General features: G+C 42.6%; 1 protein-coding gene across 2 annotated transcripts in view; it reads right to left on the bottom strand.

The window, feature by feature from the left end:
• Positions 1–20,644, bottom strand: part of abcg4a (ATP-binding cassette, sub-family G (WHITE), member 4a) — a 120,291-nt gene that overhangs the window by 12,538 nt on the left and 87,109 nt on the right. For both annotated transcript variants that reach the window (XR_010016639.1, XM_063038338.1), the window contains exons 7-12: positions 13,519–13,633; positions 11,778–11,920; positions 10,881–10,979; positions 5,546–5,714; positions 3,991–4,091; positions 1,724–1,882 (exon numbers count right to left, since the gene is read on the bottom strand). Coding sequence is in view for 1 of the 2 variants with exons in the window: in XM_063038338.1 (XP_062894408.1) it covers positions 1,724–1,882; positions 3,991–4,091; positions 5,546–5,714; positions 10,881–10,979; positions 11,778–11,920; positions 13,519–13,633 (786 nt within the window). In the remaining variant the exon portion in view is untranslated. The remainder of the gene's footprint in view (positions 1–1,723; positions 1,883–3,990; positions 4,092–5,545; positions 5,715–10,880; positions 10,980–11,777; positions 11,921–13,518; positions 13,634–20,644) is intronic.

Genomic DNA, 20,644 nt, shown 5'->3' with positions numbered 1-20,644 from the left:
GTAATAACTGTTCCTGAATCCTGATGTGGGACCTAAGGCTCCTGCACATTCTGACTGATCGTTGTAGTGAGAAGTGGGCATTTCCTGGAAGATGGGGGCCTTTGATGATGGATGCTGATTTTGACGGCCCTATATGGGGAAATCCTTGCCTTGCACTATGTTGGCTCTGTTTCCTGCAGCATCTGACCAACATGGGCACTCATGTGACCAAGAGCATCTCATGAGCTAGTTTCAAAATGAATGACTCCATGACAGAATTTAGCTCTGTCACCTGCAAGTCACAATGGCCTGGATTTTGTAGTCAGTGATTCCTGATATAAACTATCACACATTTTGGGCCAGTCCTTCAGGAATTGTTGGCGGTGAGTGAACGAAGTCCTTCCTAACAGGGAAAATCAAGCCCCATCTACAATCTATTCCTTAATTTTGAAGCACCTAACTATGACGAGCATATGTGTGGCCTGAATAGCCTTCTTGTATGCCAGTCACACAATGATTAAGCAACCTTTAGGTAACTTGAAGCAGCACTGGTATTTGTTTATTACTACAACAAATTTGTGACAAATTGGTTTATTAAAACAAAAAAAATATTCACAACATAATCAGAATCAGAGTCTGGTTTATTATCACTGACATATGTTGTGAAATTTGTTGTTTTGCAGCAGCAGTACAATAGAATACATAAAATAAATTGCAGTACGAATACAGTCAATGGCCACTTGATTAGGTACAGGAGTGGAACCCGGTGTGGTTTTTTGTTGCTGTTGCCCCCATCCGCTTCAAGGCTCGACGGGTTGTGCATTCAGAGATACTCTTCTGCACACCACTGTTGTAACATGTGGTTATTTGAGTTAGTGTCACTTTCCTGTCAGCTTGAACCAGTCTGGCCATTCTCCTCTGATCTCTCTCATTTAGATGTTTTTGCCCACGGAGTTGCCGATCACTGGATGTTCATTGTTTTTCCCACCATTCTCTGTAAACTCTACAGACTGCTGTGCGTTAAAATCCCTGGAGATCGGCAGTTTCTGAGATACTCAAACCACCCCGTCTGGCACCAACGATCATTCCACAGGCAAAGTCACTTAGATTACATTTCTTTCCCATTCTGATGTTTGATCTGGACAACAACCGAACTTCTCAACAATGTCTAAAGACTTTTATGCATCGAATTACTGCCACGTGATTGGCTGATTAGATATTTGCATTAACGAGCAGGTATGCCTAATGAAGTGGCCACTGAGTATATGTCAATGATATTAAACATGATTCTGATTCTGATTATTGTCACGTATACGGAGATACACTGAAAAGTTTGTTTTATGTGCCTTCTATCGCTGAGCAGCAGCGAACCATCTGATTGGCCTATCAGAGTTCTCTTTGGGAACTAGTTGACTTGATTAGCATTTCTGATCTGGCTATTGTTCATGATTGCACTGAATAAAAAAATGTCATACATAATTAAACTGAGATAGTAAAAAGAAAAGAGAATGCAGAATACAGAGTTGCATTTTCAAAGTAAAGTGCAATACAGGTCAACCTGCATCTGCACTGAAACACAGAATCAGGTTTATTATCACTGATATATGTCATGAAATGTGTTGTTTTGTGGAAGCAGTACATGGAATACACAAAATATACTATAAATTACAATAAGAAATACATATTAATTTTTAAAGTTAATTAAGAAATGCAAAAAGAGTGAGGTTGTGTGTTCCTGGTTTACCTGCAAAGATGTGGATGCAGCGCCGATCAGCAGTCCAAGTGACTGGGCCACCAGTGCAGTCGCTGTGGCAAGTGCTGCAAATAAGAGGAACCGTGAAGCCTCAGGTGGCTGTGCTGTCATCCAGTACACAATGCTGCAGTACACAATTGGGCAGATCACCTGCAAGAAGACGACCAGTTTATTGGGGTTGGTCAACATGTCCTTTAGAGCATTGCCCAGGAAGCTACATGCACCAGTTCCTGCTTAGAACATTAAAAACCATTCACCTTCATTGATGGTGCAGAAAACATGAGAAACCTTTCAGTTCTGAGCAAGTCTCCAAGGCCTGATTAAGTATATCCATGAACACCGTGGGAAGCTGGAGAAGGCATTGTGGGAACCCTGGCTGAGATATGCTAATCGGCACTAAGGATGAAGTGCTGGATGACTGGAAGGTAACTAATGTTGTCCCTTCATTTAAGAAGGGTTTCAAATAAAAAAGCCTGGGAACTAAATAAAGACCACAAAGCCCAACATATGTGGTAGGTAAGTTCCCATAGGTGTTTCTGAGGATAAGATATATAAGCATTTGTATATCTTGATAAAACAGACATTGATTAGTGTTAAGCCAAAGTGGCTTTGTGGAAAGGAGATTATGTCTTGTGATTTTGATTGACTTTTTGAAGAAGTAACCAAGAAGATTGATGGGGCAGGGCAGTAAACATAATCTATATGCACTTCACTAAGGTCTTTAATAAGATTCTGCATAAGATTTTGCATGGTAGGATTGCTCTGGAAAGTTGGAGTGCATGAAATCCAGCAAGAGCTAGCTAACTGGATACAAAATTGGCTTGATGGTAGGAAGCAAAGGAAATGGTTGAAGATTGTATCTTAGACTGGAGGCCCATGATCAGAGGTGCGCCTTCATCTTTCATCTATATCAGGCTTGGATACGAGTGTACAAGGAATTGTTAGTAAGATTGAAGATGCCACTAGAATAGGTGGTGTCGTGGACAGTGAAGATAACTATCAGGAATTAGAGGGATCTTGATCCTCCGGGAAAGTGGAAGGAATGGCAAATTGAGCTTAATTTGGACAAGTGCAAGGTGTTGCAATTTGGAAAGCAACATGAGGGTAGGACTTTTACAGTGAACGGCAGTGTTATAAAGCATAGGGACTTGGGAGTACTAGTATATGGTTCTTTGAAATTGGCACCACAGGTAGATACGCTGGTGAAGAAGACTTCTGGCATGCTGACCTTCAGCAGTCAGAGTACTGAGTATAGAAGGTGGGATGCTTGTTTTAGTTACCCCATTAAAGGAAAGATGCCATTAAATTGGAAAGAATACAGAGGAGGTTTAAGGGGATGTTGCCAGGATTCGAGGGAGTTAAGTTATGAGAGATGCTGAGCAGATTCACTGGAGTGTAAGTGACTGAGAAATGATATTATAGAAGTGTATAAAATCATAAGGGGCATTATCAGGGGTAAGTGCGCACAGTCTTTATCCCAGGGTTGGGGAATCAAGAACTAGAGGGCATAGGTTTAGGATAAGATGAGAGAGATTTAATGGGAACTTGAGGGGCAACCTTTTAGTACCCACAGAAGGTGGTATGTATGTGGAATGAACTGCTAGAGGAAGTGGTTGAAGTAGGTACATTAACATAATTGAACAAACACTTGAATGGGTACGTGAATAGGAAAGATGGGTCAAACATGGGCAAAAGCAATTAGCTTAGATTTGTGTCTTGTTCAGCATGGGCCAGATGGCCTAAAGGGCCTGTTTCCATGTTGTATGCCTCTGTGACTCAAAAGTTTCAGAATAGGATGCCCCAACCTTTAAGTCAACAATTTGCTGTCACCAGAACGATGCAAATGGAAAACTGGGGGTAGGATTGTGGCCCAACGCTCAACGACACTGGCCTGTGCCCCTATCCACAACTGCCTGATCATGGCTTCAGTTAGGAACGTGTGTTGGGTTAGGTTTTGATTGTGCAGTTTTCTTCACTGCTATTTGGTGAACATCAGTTCCCACAACACAAAGTAGATCAGTAGAACAATAGATACTTGCTCATTTAGCACTGTTATCTCAGAGACTGAAAGAAGGAAACAGAGCCAATTATGTGGATGCATTTATGATTTCGATCAGCTATAATAACATTGAATGTTAGAACCAGCTCAAAGGGCTGAAGAGCTTTCCTTCGTTTCCACCTTCTTCACTGCTGATGTACAGTTTCAATGTAATATGTAATCAATGGCAGAAAATGATAGATATTGAAGAGGTACATACTTGGAAAGGAACATCCGCCATTGTCTTGGCTAAGTAGTAGGCTTTGAGACTGTACCAGTAGTTGAGGTGCTCCCTCAGGAACACAGACATTTCAAGAGGGACTGAAATGAGAGAAAAAGAAATGGTGATCTAGATTTCCTTCTGCACAGACTTAAAATTATGTTTTTTATTAATTTATTGACAAGATGTGAGCATTACTACCCATTCCATTATCCTGGTGAAGGGTCTTGGTCCAAAACATCATTCCTCCAGCATTTTGTGTATGTGGTTATTCTGGATTTCCTGCAATTGCACAATTTCTTGTGCTTGTGTCCTATTGTCACTACAACTTTAGTGTCCATCAGGATCAATAATGATGTTGTGCAATATTTCTTGCCTTGTCCTTAACAATTGTCTCAAACAGTCTTAACAGTTGATACAACAAGTTGATATTTCAGAGGGCAAATCTGATGTCACATATAGGCCTAACAAATGGGTATAGCCGACTTCTTTCCCTGAAGGACTTGAGTGATGTGATTTCACACCAATCTGCTAGGTTTATTTGTTTTGAGGTACAGTGTGGAACAGACCCTTCCGGCCCCACAAGCCACACCACCCAGCAATCCACAATTTTAACCCTAGCCTAATCACAGGACAATTTACAATGACCAACTAACCTACTAGTTGGACTTCATAGCAGAATAATGATGATTGCCATTTTTCCTTATTTCCGATTTATTTAGATTGACTGCATTTACATTCCCAGCTCTCTCATGAGATTTGAACATACTGTGTTCTTCCAGATACAGGTTGAGGAATGTAGCTACTCACCACTTATAACCTTGGTTACAGAACTATTTTGCTGGAGAATAATTTCATAGAAAGTTTGATAGTGTGTGGACTAAACAGATACAGACTTTTTTTCTGAACGTGGAGATAAGAATGGGTAACTTTACATCATTGGTAAAAGTTGCAGAAAAACTGTTCAATAAAATTAATGACCTGTGAATTATCATTCACCGTATAAAGTGGCTGCAGCTGCAAATTCCTCGAGGGACTGGAACATAAAATCTAAATTGCTGCCAATGTGTTGAGCTGGTATTGAGGAAAAGTTCCCAAGAAAGTACTTTGAAGGTGTAAGCACAAGAGATTCTGCAAATGCTGGAAATCCAGACAGCCTGTCCCGATGAAGGATCTCAGCATGAAACATCAACAGTATATTCATTTCCATGGATGCTTCTTGGCTTGCTGAGTGTCTTCAGCATTTTTTGTGTTACTTTGAAATTGTTCTCTGTTTTCTGGCCAATATTTATCCCTAATACAGCATTGCTTAAACAAAAACTCAAATAATCTGGCCAGTAATGTATTTCAGTTTGTGAAATCTTGTACAAGTTAGCCAAATATCTCCAACATCATAGTTAGCTGAAATCTTCGGGATGTCCCATGATTGTGAAAGTTTCTGTTCAAATAGGTGTCTTTCTTCCCTGGTATTTAGTTACTAATATTTAACCACTCAAAAGAAACAAGGACAAATCATAAAGTTACATTCAATCAGGAAGACAAGATTTTTTCTTACAGGTCAGTACTGTTGGCATCAGAGCAGCAAACATGAGGAAGAGCATGGAAAAGAAGAGGCATCCTGTGTTGTTAAATACTTTCTCTGCCTCGTCACCGATGTTGAGGTACAGCAGACCAATCAGAACTCCAATACAAATGTGGGAGATGAAACGCAGATGGGTCAGAACCTAGAGTGGGCAAGGCATATGGAGTCGCTAAGAGATTTCCAGAAAAGGCCAAAGATACTTCAAATGGTCATGTGTTGATACCACACCATAAGACCATAAGATGTAGAAGCAGAATCAGGCCACTTGGCCCATCAAATCTGCTCCGCTATTTCATCCTGGCTGATCCAATTTTCCTCTCAGCCCCAGTCTCTTGCCTTCTCCTCATATCCCTTCATGTCCTGACTAATCAAGAATCTTTCAATCTCTGCCTTATATATACACCCAATGACTTGGCCTTCACAGCCACCTATGGCAACAAATTCCACAGATTCACCACCCTCTGGCTAAAGAAATTCCTCCTCAACTCTGTTCTAAAAGGACACTCCTCTATCCTGAGGCTATGTGCTCTGGTCTTAGACACCCCCACCACATGAATGTACACACATACATGTACAGGATGCATGCATCTACACACAATCTACTACATACAATTTTTCAACTTTCTCCACTTCTGTAAGAAGTTGCTTCTTCAGCTTTTGGTTGACGTAGGAAAGGTAGAAGATGGAGAAGTTGGAAACATTCCAGCAGGTGTGGAGAGAGATACCATTTCAGGTCAATGCCCTGGAGTTGAGCTACTAGAGTTTGCATGTTCTCCCTATGACCAAATGGGCTTCCTCTGGGAATTCTGGTTTCAATGTTTAAAGTAAATTTATTATCAATGTATACATATATCACTATATACAACCCTGTAATCCATTTTCTTGTGGGTATTCACAGTAAATACAAGAAATACAATAGAATCAATGAAAGACCACACCCAACAGGATAGAAAAACCAATTTGCAAAAGACAACAAACTGTGCAAATACAAAATAATAATAACAATAATAATAATAAAATAAGAAATAAATATCAAGAACATGAGATGAAGAGTCTTTAGAAGTGAGTCCATAGGTTGTGGGAACTTTTCAATGACGGGGCAGGTTAAACTGAGTGAAGTTCCTCACTACTCCACATTCCTACCATATTCCATAAATGTATAGGTCCATAGATTAATTGGCCATGGTAATTGCTTCATTGCACAGGTGAGTGTAGAATCTGGTTAGAGTGGTAAAATTTGAGTTGGGAGATGCTGCTGGAAATCATTCTTAAGCATGTATAGAGCCAAGGAAACTTTGAGAAGGTAGAAAAAATAGAGAGAACATCATAATAGTGTGAAAGGAAGGAGAGAAATGTCAATGAATAAATCCGACCTAAACTGCAATATTGCAGAAACTCTGGATTTCACAACGTTAGACCTGTACTATGCTGAGCCAGACTTTCCAACCTCCTCCCATTCCCAGGGTCAATGGCCACCTCTGCCGATCCCTCTCAGCCAGTCCGGGGGTCTCTGACCTCTGTCGTGCTCACCCTTGCCATCTCCAGCCTCTATTTCAGCTACCCCTGGGATCTCTGCTCCTACCGCTGGCCACTCTGGGCCTTGCTGTTTGTGAAATTGTCAACTTTGAAAGGAAAAATAAACAAAGTATAATATGGTAGTGTAATTTTTAGCATAATTCCATTATAGTGCCAGCAATCAGCGATCAAGGTTCATTTCCTGCCACTATCTGTAAGGAGTTCATATATTCTCCCATGACCACGTGGGTTTCCACCAGGTGCTCCAGTTACCTCCCACAGTCCAAGGTTGTACAGGTTAGTGGGCATGTAAATGTGGGAATGCTACATGGGCACTGGAAGCATAGCGACGCTCGCAGGCTATCCCCAGCACACCTTCGGACTGTGTTCATTGTATGCTTTAACGCTTTGATGTACATGTGTCAAGTAAAGCTAATCTTTATTGTTACCAAATGGTCAGAGATTGCAAAGCTCTGAAGTGTAGCAGGATCTTGATGTTCTAATGCATGCAAATATATTGTGATTTAGAAGGCAAAAGAATGGTATTGTTTATTGCTCTGGGAATTGAATACAGGATTAGAGAGGTTATATATATATATATTTTGTTTTATTGAGATACAGTGTGGGTATCTCACTGGAGTTTGCACATTCTCCCCATGACTGCATAGGTTTCCTCTAGGAATTCTTATTTCTCTCTATGTTCCAAAAATGTGTGGGTCATTAGGTTAATTGGTACCAGTGTAAATTGCTTTAGCATGTAGGTGAATGGTAGAATTTGGTTGATATGATGATCTTGATGTGAGTTGATGTAGGTTGAGAGTTAGAATGGACTCAATGAGCCAGTGTGGGCATCTCAGCCCTTCCGTCCCCTTAAGCCACACTCTCCAATAATTCCCCAATTCAACCCCAGCCTAATCACAAGACAATTTACAATGACCAATTAACCTGTCATCTGCACACCTTTGGACTGTGGGAGGAAACCAGAGCACCAAGAGGAAACTTATGCGGTCACGGACAGCATGTACTAACTCCATACAGGTAGCGTGGGAATTGAACCCAGGTCACTTGTACTGTAAAGTGCTGCGCTAACCACTATGCTACTGTGCTGCCATCTTTTATAAAGGACTTTGCTAAGACACCTGGAGGGCTCTGGAGAGTAATGGGCTCCTAATTTAAGGAAAGATGTTAGAAGCAGTTGAGAAGGTTTACCAGACTGATACCAGAACAGATGCACTGCCTTTTGAGGAAAAACTGAAGAAGCTGGATTTGTATCCAAAGGAGTTTTGAACAGTGAGAGAAGACTTGATTAATCCATACTGGATGCTGACAGGGTGGATGTGGAGATGTTCTGGAGAATATTGAACTAGGGTTGACTGTTCAAAAATAGGATTCACCCAGAAATAGTTGATTGCTCAAAGATGAGAAAATCTGCAGATGCTGGAAATCCAGTCAACACATACAAAATGCTGGAGGAACTCAGCAGGCCAGGCAGCATCTACGGAAAAGAGTAAACAGTCAACGTTTCAGGCGAAGACCCTTTGTCAGGGCCTGAAGAAGGGTCTCGGCCCAAAACGTCAACTATTTACTCTTTTCCATAGATGCTGCCTGGCCTGCTGAGTTCCTCCAGCATTTTGTGTATGTTGGTTGAATAGATGATTACTTTTTCTTTTAGTTGTTTGTAAATTGTTGGAACTTACTTCAGAGGCTGTCAGAAGGTTCTTGATAAGTGAGTGAAAGGTTACTGGGTGTGGGGAAAAATGTAAAATTGAGGTTACAATCAGATCTGCCATGACCTTACTGAATGGTGGGGCAGGACTGATGGGGCAGAGAGGTCTACTCCCATTTCTAATTAATAGAATCAGATGCAGCAAACAGAAACAAGCCCTTCGGCTCATTGAATCCATTCTAACCCTCAACCTCCATCAACAAACGTCAAGATCACCACATCAACCAAATTCTACCATTCACCTACACACTAAAGCAATTTACACGGGTACCAATTAACCTAACAACCCACACATTTTTGGAACATAGAGGGAAATAAGAATTCCTAGAGGAAACCCGTGCAGTCATGGGGAGAATGTGCAAACTCCAGACAACAGCAGAATTCAGTCTCTGGTGTGCGAGGCACCAACTTCTCAGATACACTGGTTGGCCTTCAGAAGGACATGCCCCGACCAGGATCTGCTCTAACGAGTGGAGACGCTCAGTAACTCCGATGATAACTGTGGCTGGAGTCTCAAACCATGGAACCCAGCACATCAAATGGGTAAGTAAGGCAGGAGGCACCTCTTAAAATCTCCTCCTGGCCACTCAAAGGTCACTGCACGGACTGCCAGACTGAGGCTTTTCATGTCACACAAATGAAGGATCTAAAACAGGGCCCCTCAAGAGCCTGAGTGTGTCGTAGATAATGATAAACACATTTTAATTAACAGTATTTTAGGGGCAGAATGTTAGCATAGCAGTTAGTATAATGTTATTACAGTGCCAGCTGTAAGATTGGGGGCCAATTCCCACTACTGTCCATGTGTTTGTACATACTCTTCTTGACTGCATGGGTTTCCTCTTGGTGCTCCAGTTTCCTCTCCCATTCCAAAAGGTGTATGGTTAGGGTTACTGAGTTTTTTGCATTCTATGTTGGCACATGAAGCATGGTGATATTTGCCCAGCACAATCCTTGCTGATTTGATTTGATGCAAACATCACATTTCGCTGTATGTTTCAATGTAGATGTGACAAATAAAGCTAATCTTAATCTTAATTTGAGACTGTAAATAGTACGTTTTATGATGGTTCTTAATGTTGCACTATTGTGTATTGTTGTGATAGTGTGGTCACTTGAATAATCTTTTGTATATACAGGTGTCCTCCGCTTTCTGAACGTTCGCTTTACGACATTTTGCTTTTACAAAAGACCTACATTAGTACCTGTTTTCGCTAATTGAAAGAGGGTTTTCGCTTTTACGATAAAAGACGCCCGCTTTAAACTTGTGTTTACCTGAGAAAGACTACCATGACCGTGAAGCCTTGCACGGGCAGGTGTGTGCGCATGCGTGTATGTGCTGATTTTTTTCTACAAATCGGTTTTGGCTAAATCTTCCCGATTCTGCTAAGTGAAACTACACTGTACATACATTATTTCTACTTTATATAGGCTGTGTATTTATCATATCATTCCTGCTTTTACTATATGTTAGTGTTATTTTAGGTTTTATGTGTTGTTTGGCATGATTTGGTAGGTTAATTTTTGGGTCTGAGAACACTCAAAAATTTTTCCCATATAAATTAATGGTAATTGCTTCTTCACTTTACGCCATTTTGGCTTATGAACGGTTTCATAGGAACACTCTACCTTCGGATGGCGGGGGAACCTGTAAACAAAAGGCTGTACTGAGGGAGTGTCATGCCTTGGGAAATGTTCAATTGTCATTTTGTGTGATGTATTGAATGTTGTATCGATGTGAGTGACACCGTCACTGTATTAGTGATTTTTCTGTTACTGCTCCGAGCTCCCATTTGAAGGCATTGGAACTGGGAAAATTTTCAACTGAACTTGTCCAGCCTGTTTATCAGTTCCTGTATGTTATCGGTCCTAGTAGATAGAACAATTGTCCTGAGGAATGCACAGCCATTGGTGTGGGCTTGAACCAGACTCTCAGAATCAGATTTATTATCGCTGGCATATTGCATATGGTATAAAATTATGAATAATTACGAATATAAATAAATAATGCAAAAAAAAGAAGAAAATAAGGACCTAAAAGAAAAGGGCAAAGGCAGCTGGACTTACCGCATCCCTCAATATGGAAACGAAGGTTCTTCTGAAGAGGATACAAAACTGTGCAAAGGAGCTTATAGCAAAAGTACGGCTCTCAATTGGGCCCGAGTCCTGAATAGAGGGAGACAGAATCAGAGTGGATCACTCGGTTTTGTCATAGCCATATTGCGAATGCTATTGCAATGAAATGGAAGAGATTCCCTTCAAGTTGACATGGAGGATCCCTGTGTCATAGAGTCATAGAGCACTACAGCACAGATACAGGCCCTTCAGCCCATCTAGTCCATGCCAAGCTATTATTCTACTTAACATTCTCTTAAGAATTTTGTTCAAATAGGTATTGGGTTGGACTTTAATTGTATCTTTGTAATTTAAAAATTAACTAGATGCTAGTATTTTTATAGCTACTTACATACATGTAACTGTTTAGTATGTTTACTAGTGGTCCCCTAGTGGTTACATTTGTATGATTCTGGAAGGCTATGGAAGCTTCTCTGGTGCTGCATTATTTCAATAGGGCTATCTGACTGGCTGACTCTTATCTACGAATTTGAACTGAATGTTCCTTATCTATGGAGTATTAAAAAGAGCTGACCACACAGTGGTGCCACCTTTCTTTTTGCTTCTTCTCTCCCTTCTGTTACTCGTCTCTGCTCCTGTTACTGTCCATTTTCAATTTTCTTTGTTCTATTAATGCATAATGACCATGAAGCAACAAGTTTTGTGCCCCTTTCCTGTCTTTTGAAAGAAACTTGGACTAAAGACATCAGAATCCAATGTGGAGTAGTTCAGAGGACACCAGGTGGCTTTGTTCATTTTTACCATGAATGGCAACCATTGAAGTTCCTCTGAACTGATACTTAGAGTCACTATTCTACAAGGCACAGTTCAATCCTCACTGGTTCTTACCGCAAGGCTCTGGCTGGGCCAGCCTGGTGGATCACTGCCATTGGTTGGGTTCTTCTTTTCCGCCATTGTGCACATTCCATCCTGCACAGCCTTAAAGAGCACAGGGTTCAAATCTCCATATTCACCAGAAGCCACCTCAATGACTGGGCAAGGAAAGAAAAGCAGCATTCACAGTCAGAATGAAAAGCCTGGATCCAACAAAAGGGGCTGGACAGAGACTCCATCCAGCAGATTCACTTCCCCAACACAACATTAAAAAAAAGACAAGTAGAGAGGATGGATAAGTTGTTCTAAAGGGCCTGTTCCATGCTGTAGTATGCTATGATCTAGGTGAAACACAAGAAATTCCGCAGATGTTAAAAATTCTGAGTAACACATACTAAATGTTGGAGGAACTCAGCAGGTCAGGCAGCATCTATGGTGGGAAATAAACAGTTGGTGTTTCAGGCCGAGACCTTTCATCAGGACTGTGGTGGGTCTTGGCATAAAAGGTTGACTAGTTATTCCTCTCTATTGATGGTGCCTGATATGCTGAGTTCTTACAACATTTTGCGTGTGTGACTCCAGGTGAGAGCCAGTTTGGTGCCAGAGGTTGTCAGACAAACACCTTGAGGAACCAGCATCCACGACTCGGTAAATAAGCACAGAATTATCTGCAGCTTAATGTGAAAAAGACTAAGGAGCTGGTGGTAGACCTGAGGAGAGCTAAGGTACCGGTGACCCGTTTCCATCCAGGAGGTCAGTGTGGACATGGTGGAGGATTACAAATACCTGGGGATACGAATTGACAATAAACTGGACTGGTCAAAGAACACTGAGGCTGTCTACAAGAAGGGTCAGAGCCGTCTCTATTTCCTGAGGAGACTGAGGTCCTTTAACATCTGCCGGACGATGCTGAGGATGTTCTACGAGTCTGTGGTGGCCAGTGCTATCATGTTTGCTGTTGTGTGCTGGGGCAGCAGGCTGAGGGTAGCAGACACCAACAGAATCAACAAACTCATTTGTAAGGCCAGTGATGTTGTGGGGATGGAACTGGACTCTCTGACGGTGGTGTCTGAAAAGAGGATGCTGTCCAATTTGCATGCCATCTTGGACAATGTCTCCCATCCACTACATAATGTACTGGGTGGGCACAGGAGTACATTCAGCCAGAGACTCATTCCACCGAGATGCAGCACAGAGCGTCATAGGAAGTCATTCCTGCCTGTGGCCATCAAACTTTACAACTCCTCCCTTGGAGGGTCAGACACCCTGAGCCAATAGGCTGGTCCTGGACTTATTTCATTGTTTACTGGCATAATTTACATATTACTATTTAATTATTTATGGTTCTATTACTATTTATTATTTATGGTGCAACTGTAACGAAAACCAATTTCCCCCGGGATCAATAAAGTATGATTATGACTATGACTTAAGTACACCCCTACTCTTTGGCCTAGTCAGCAGCCTCAGTGAAGACAGACCCTGAGAGGGCTCTACACAGACAATCATTCAAGGTCTATTTGCTTACACTCCTTTGAACCTAGTGTTCTGTAATGTTGTGACCTCCCTTACACTGGGGACAGGGGACAGACTGGGGGTGGGGAGGCCTTAGTTGTTTTCAACCTCATGATTCTACATCCCAACCCATACCTGACCTAAGTCAGGCAGTTCATCACAGAAATGATTTAGACCCAGGGGTATGATCCACCAAAGTTTCTGCTGAAACTCTTTACTGGAAAGTCTTTTCCTTACGTACTGAAGTCGGCAGGGTTGTGATAGGTTGGACAATGCAGACCAAGTCCCTTCAGGAAGGGGATGAGGTTGGGAACAATCCCTTTGTAGATGCACTGTCCTTGACTCACGATGAAGAGCTGTGAGGAGAGGAAGGAGACTTGGATTAACCTGCATGCAGTTCAATGCTTCTCATAAAACATTACATCACAGTACAGGCCCTTCAGCCCACCATGTTATGCTGACCCCTTAACCTACTCCAAGATCAATCTAATCCCTCCATCCCACATCGCCCTCCATTTTTCTATCGCCCATGTGCCTATCTAAAGTCTCTTATCTGTCCCTAATGTACCTGCCTCTTCCACCACTGCTGACACCACATTTCACAAACAGAATACATGTAAGAGTAAGCCATTCAGTACAAACTACTTCTGCACGTTTTCATTAAAGTGTTCATCTAATATACTGTCGTTCTCCCACTTGCAGGCTAACTATGTCAAATGACCACAAATCCAAATTCACATGTACTGGTTATATTTACTGACACAGAGAAACAATAGCTCACAACATAGAACACAGTACAGCTCAGTACAGACCCCTTAGCCTACAAAGTTGTGCCGACCTTTTAACCTACTCTACGGTCAATCTAACCCTTCCCTCCGACATAGCCTTTCATTTTTATATCATCCATGTGCCTATCTAAGTGTTTCCTAAATGTCCCTAATGTTACAGCCTCTATCACCACCGCTGGCATTCACCACACTCTGTAAATTAAAACTATGCCCCCTCATATAATCCATTGCCACCCTCATCTGTAAACTTGGCCACTTTGTGAAAAGAAACAAATTAACCATATTGTTCACCTTGCGTCATAGAACCATAGAGTTATACAACACATAACAGGCCCTTCAACCCATCTAGTACATGCTGACCAAAGTACCTTAGCTAGTCCTATCTGCCTTCATTTACGGCATATCCCTCTAAACTTGTCCAACTGTCCTTTAAACTTTGCAACTGTACCCGCCACTACCACTTCCTCTGGCAACCTATTCTACATACCCAACACACTCTGTGTGAAATAGCTTCCCGTAACGTCATTTCTGTAGATCACTGAATGTTTCAATAGATGGGGTAAGAATCTGGGGGTAAGCTAAGTTGATGGAGTTAGAGTTACTGATGCTGAGGGTTGGGGAAAGTTACACTAATAAATGATTAACATCACCAAACATCCAAAAGCCTGGACCGTTGATCCTGAAATGGGATTTCAATTCCATCACAGAAGCTGGTAGATACAAATTCAATCAATTAAGTCATATTATAATAAAAGGCTTGTGACATTGGTGATGGCCATGAAACAACTTGACAGTTCTGCTTCACTGCTGAGCACTGACTTGTAAGCTACAGAGGAATGAGCCAAGTCAAATCAACACAGTGGATGCATCCCTCTGTCAAGTAATATTTCAGGCACTTACACAGAAACATGAACAGGCAGGAAATTGAGGAATACAGACTATGCACTCCCAGATGGAATTAGTTACTTTGGCATCATGGTCAGTGCAGACATGGTGGTCCAAACGGCCTGTTTCTATGCCACACTGTTCTTTGTTTTGTGGCAAGAAGTTAATGAGCTAACATTTTCACACAGGGCAAAGACGGTCTTATTCCTGGTTGACATTTCATGACCTGTAATGCCAGCACACAACAGGAGGTGGCAGTCAACATCAAAGTACAGGCATGTCCTTTGAAGCTTAATAGATTTCGCAGGGGATGGAAACACTGAACCAGCAGATCCACTGATCAGTGACCAGAGTAATCCTGTTGCAAAGCTTGGTCCTCGTGTCTCAAGAAATCCATTTTCTTCTAAACATAAGAGATTCTGTAGATGCTGGAAATTGATTAGCAACATTCACAAAATGCTGGAGGAATTTGCATATATTCAAAGTATTCAAAGTAAAATTTATTATCAAAGTACATATATGTCACCACATACTATCTTATTGGTTTTCTTGCAGGCATTTACAGGAAAATAAAGAATAGAATTTCTGAAAAACTCTACATTAACAAGGACTGCCAGATAACCAATTCCAAAGAAGACTAACAGTGCAATAACACTGAGACCATGGCAGCGTCTATGGAGGTGAAAAACAGTTGACAGCTCGGACCAAAACCCTTCATCAGGACTGGAAAGGAAGGGGGAAAAGGCCAGAACAAGAAGGTGAGAGGAGGGGAAGGAGCTCCCCAAATCCCAAATTGTCTCACTTCAGATATTAGACACAGGCTAAACATTACAAGTGGGCTGGACAGTGCCACTATTGATCCACAGCCACGCTGTCAATTTGTGAGACATGGCATCAAACTCTAAACATAAATCAACTAACACTGGCCCAAATTTTGCCAGAAAGAGCCGAAAGTTCAGTGTTCCTCCGTCATTGTTAAGGATTGTGGTGTAGGTGCACATGAACAAAGAAGGATGAGAGGCATTGGCATCTTCGGCCAGCCTGTTCCCAGCAGTGCCATCACCGTGGTCCTGTGGCAGAGTGTGAAGCTGTGGCAGCTCTACTGGGGAATCCAGGTTTGACCTGATGCAAGAACTGTGCCTTGAATGGAGAGGAATGGCTGAGGACACAAGGCAAGTCGTTTTTTCTCAGCTGTTTAGAGGGTATGCATTTTCTCACTCTCTTCGCCTGTTCCACCACCAACACCACCTCCGCGACACACACACACACACACACACACACACACACAATGAATGTGACAGCTGGATTAAAGATTTATTTGTCATATGTATATCAAAACACAGTGAAATGTGTCATTTGTGTCAGTGATCAGCACAGTCTGAGGAAGTACTGGGGGCAGCCCACAAGTGTCTCCATGCTTCCAGCATCAACATTGCATGCCCACAACTTACTAACCCTAACTCATACATCTTTGAAATGAGGGAGGAAAACCACACAGTCGCAGGGAGAACGTACAAACTCAACTCCTTAACCAGAAACCATTGGGGAGTGCAGATCTTCGTGCACTGCTTAGGGATCAGAACGTTGCCTTCAGATCAGGGGACAGGGCGACTCTAAGGTTAGCAAGAGCTGCGCTCACCAGTGCCTTCAGGAAGGCAAAGTGTGAGAGTGCACAGAAAACCCACAGACATCTTTGTGACAGCAGGGACACGCAGCGCGTCTGGCAAGGTATACAAACCATAACCGGTTTCCAGTCCACCCCGTACATCAACAACAGTGACAACTCCCATCCTGATAAGCTGAATGCTTTCTAAACACAATTTCATCAATGGAATGATGTGTCACCATTGAGGAAAGCCCCCTCTCCCCTGAGGAATGAGGCCAGGAGGACCCTAGCCAGGGTAAACCCACACAAAGCTGCTGAGGCGGACAACATGCCTAGTCAGGTGCTGAGGGACTGTGTGGATCAGCTAACAGAGGTCTCATTCAGTATCTCTCCGAAACAGTCCACTCTCCCTGCAGGCTTCAAGGCAGCACCCATCATTCCCGTGCCCAAGAGAGCAACAATAATTGGTTGAAATGATTATCGCCCAGTAGCACGGACTTCAACAATGGTGAAGTGCTTTGAGCATGTTTGGTACTGGATCATATAAAATCCCACCTTCCAGCTACATTGGACACTTTCCAGTTTGCCTACCGCTCAAACTGGTCCACTCATGATGCCATAGCCTCGGCCATCTACTCCGTCCTGTCCCACCCAGAAAACTATGCCTCATACACCAGGGTGCTGTTCGTCAATGTCAGCTTGGCATTTAACATGCTCATCCCTCAGAAGCTGCTGGGTAAACTGTCCTCATTGGGACTCAACAGCCCTCTGCATAACTGGAGCTTGGGACTTCTTGACAGGAAGAGCCAGTCAGTCAGAGTTGGCAGCAACATCTCAAGATCCATCACGTTGAGCACTGGTGCCCCCACCCCCCCAGGGCTGTGTGCTCAGTCTGCTGCTGACTCACAACTGCACTGCCAGACTCAGCTCAAACCACATCAGGTTTGCTGCTGATACTCCAGTGGTTGGCCTCATCAGCAACAATGATGGATCGTGTACAGAAAGGAGGTGGAGAGGCTTGTGAAATGTGCAAAAACAACAACTTGAGTCTCAACGTTGACAGGACAAAAGAGATGACTGTGGACTTCAGGAAGGCGTGGGTCCACCACTCTCCATTGCACGTCAATGGCTCTGCCGAGGAGGGAGAGAAGAGCAGAAAGTTCCTTGTGTGCACCTATCAGACAATCTAACCTGGACCACCAACACCACCTCATTGGTCAAGAAGACGCAGCAGCGTCCACGCTTTCTGAGGAGATTGAGGTGTGCAAGGCAACACCCCCCCCCCCCATTCTACAGGAGCACCATGGAGAGTGTCCTGTCTGGCTGCATCATTGTGTGGTACAGAAGCTGCAGGGCATCAGATTGCAAGACAGAGAACAGTAAAAACTGCTGTGAGAATCATCAAGGCCTTCCTCCCCACTGTTTGTGACATTTACCGGGTGCGTTGCAGATGAAGGATCCGAAGCATTATTGAGGATCCCCACCACCCATCCCTCAGTCTCTTTGACCCACTACCATCGGGTTTAAGGTACAGGAGCATCAGGACTAGGACTGCCAGACTGGATAACAGCTTCTTCCCTCAGGCTATGAAACCAATGAATACCCTGACACCACCGAGGTCTTGTCACTAGGACAGTCAGCTGTTTACTGTTTACCTGTGTTGCACTTTACTACATGCATTCTAAATTATATTTTATTAACTTATTGATAGTATAGTATTTTGTTTCATGTGCAGTGTGTGATATATGTTGTGTGGGTGCACAGTGGTCCAGAAGAATGTTGTTTTTTTTTGTATATATATATGCAGTCAGATGACAATAAACTTGAACTTGAACTTACAGGCAGTGGTGGGAATCGAACCCTTATCAGAGATTGCTTGCACTGTAAAGAAATTGCACTAACCGCTATGCAATTGTACCACCCATTAGTATAAACACATGACCGCGGCATTGAGTATCACTCTGACGATTTTACCATAGAACATATAGAACATAGAATAGTACAGCCCATTACAGGCCCCTCGGCCCACAATGTTGTGCCAGCCCTCAAACCCTGCCTCCCATATAACCCCCCACCTTAAATTCCTCCATATACCTGTCTAGTAGTCTCTTAAACTTCACTAGTGTATCTGCCTCCACCACTGACTCAGGCAGTGCATTCCACGCACCAACCACTCTGAGTAAAAAACCTTCCTCTAATATCCCCCTTGAACTTCCCACCCTTTACCTTAAAGCCATGTCCTCTTGTATTAAGCAGTGGTGCCCTGGGGAAGAGGCGCTGGCTGTCCACTCTATCTATTCCTCTTATTATCTTGTACACCTCTATCATGTCTCCTCTCATCCTCCTTCTCTTCAAAGGGTAAAGCCCTAGCTCCCTTAATCTCTGATCATAATGCATACTTTCTAAACCAAGCAGCATTCTGGTAAATCTCCTCTGTACCCTTTCCAGTGCTTCCAGATCCTTCCTATAGTGAGGTGACCAGAACTGGACACAGTACTCCAAGTGTGGCCTAACCAGAGTTTTATAGAGATGTATCATTACATCGCGACTCTTAAACTCTATCCCTCGACTTATGAAAGCTAACACCCCATAAGCTTTCTTAACTACCCTATCTACCTGTGAGAATGTAGTATTCAGGAAGTATTCATTGGGTGAATGTGGAAATTCTTGGGAAATAAATATTGAAAGATAAAGTCCATGAATCTGAGAGTTCCAGTGAATAGTTTCCAGGCATAGGTTTTAGGTCAACTATGAAGTGATAAAAATCTGGATTGCCAGTTGGTTGTTAATTTAACCCAACACCTCCATCATCCTTGGACAGCCATCTGGAATCTGTAACAGGAAGAGAGATTTCATTCTTAATCCTTTCTTGCTCCTTTATACAGGATTTTATGATTTATTGGGTTAAGCTGGTACTTTCCACAGGTCTTCTGCAAGAGATGGAATGGAAGGAATTTTCCACCATGCCCGAGCAACATGCACCTGGCCTGAGAGACTTTGCTATTTCATCCATTCTGGGAGTGCTATTGAGAACCTAGACACAAAAGTGGAAGGGTTCCAAAATGCTAATATCCCTATGCTGGTTAAGAATTTCACTCTACCTCCACTCTTCAAACCGCAAGTAAATTACAGAATGTAACTGACATAGAACTGACCATTCAGCCTAACCTATCCATGCTGGAGTTAATGCTCCACCTGAACCTTTGTCTTTCATCATTTAACTCCATTAGTTTGACCAGCTCTTTCCTCTTTTGTACAAATGCATTTTCACTAATCACTTCAAACACCCTCTATGATAGCTCCACATTCTCACAACACATATCAAGTGCTGGAGGAACTCAACAAGTCAGGAAGTATCTATGGAGGGGAATAAACAGTCAACATTTCAGGCAGAGACCCTTCATTAGCCCAAAATATCGAATGTTTATTCATTTCCATAGATGCTGCCTGACCTGCTGAGTTCCTTCTGAACTTTGTGTGTGTTACTCAGGATTTGCAGCATTGCAGAATCTCTTGTGTTGATGACGTGCCTACATTCCCGCTTATTTTTGGATCAGCATCGCTGAAGACAGAGTTTATATGTCATGTTGACGATGTCGCTTCAGAAAGATTATTGAACAGAAATATCATCTTTCTTTTTTTTTGAATTCTCATTGGATACAACTATTGTTGGTAGAAACTCAGGTGGTAACGAGAGGGCATACGGGAGTGAGATATGTCAACTAGTGGAATAGTTGCACAGCAACAACCTGGCACTCAAAGTCAGTTAGACAAAAGAGCTGATTGTGGACTTCAGGAAGGGTAAGATGAAGGAACGCATACCAACCCTCATAGAGGGATCAGAAGTGGAGAGAGTGAGCAGTTTCAAGTTCCTGGGTGTCAAGATCTCTGAGGATCTAACCTGATCCCAACATAGCGATGTAGTTATAAAGAAGGCAAGACAGCAACTATACTTTATTAGGAGTTTGAAGATATTTGGCCATGTCAACAAATACGCTCAAAAACTTCTATAGTTGTACCGTGGAGAGCATTCTGACAGGCTGCATCACTGTCTGGTATGGAGGGGCTACTGCACAGGACCGAAAGAA

Source organism: Mobula hypostoma, chromosome X2, assembly GCF_963921235.1.
Source record: "Mobula hypostoma chromosome X2, sMobHyp1.1, whole genome shotgun sequence".
NCBI classification, from domain to species: domain Eukaryota; kingdom Metazoa; phylum Chordata; class Chondrichthyes; order Myliobatiformes; family Myliobatidae; genus Mobula; species Mobula hypostoma.
This window is presented reverse-complemented; position numbering and strand designations above follow the sequence as displayed.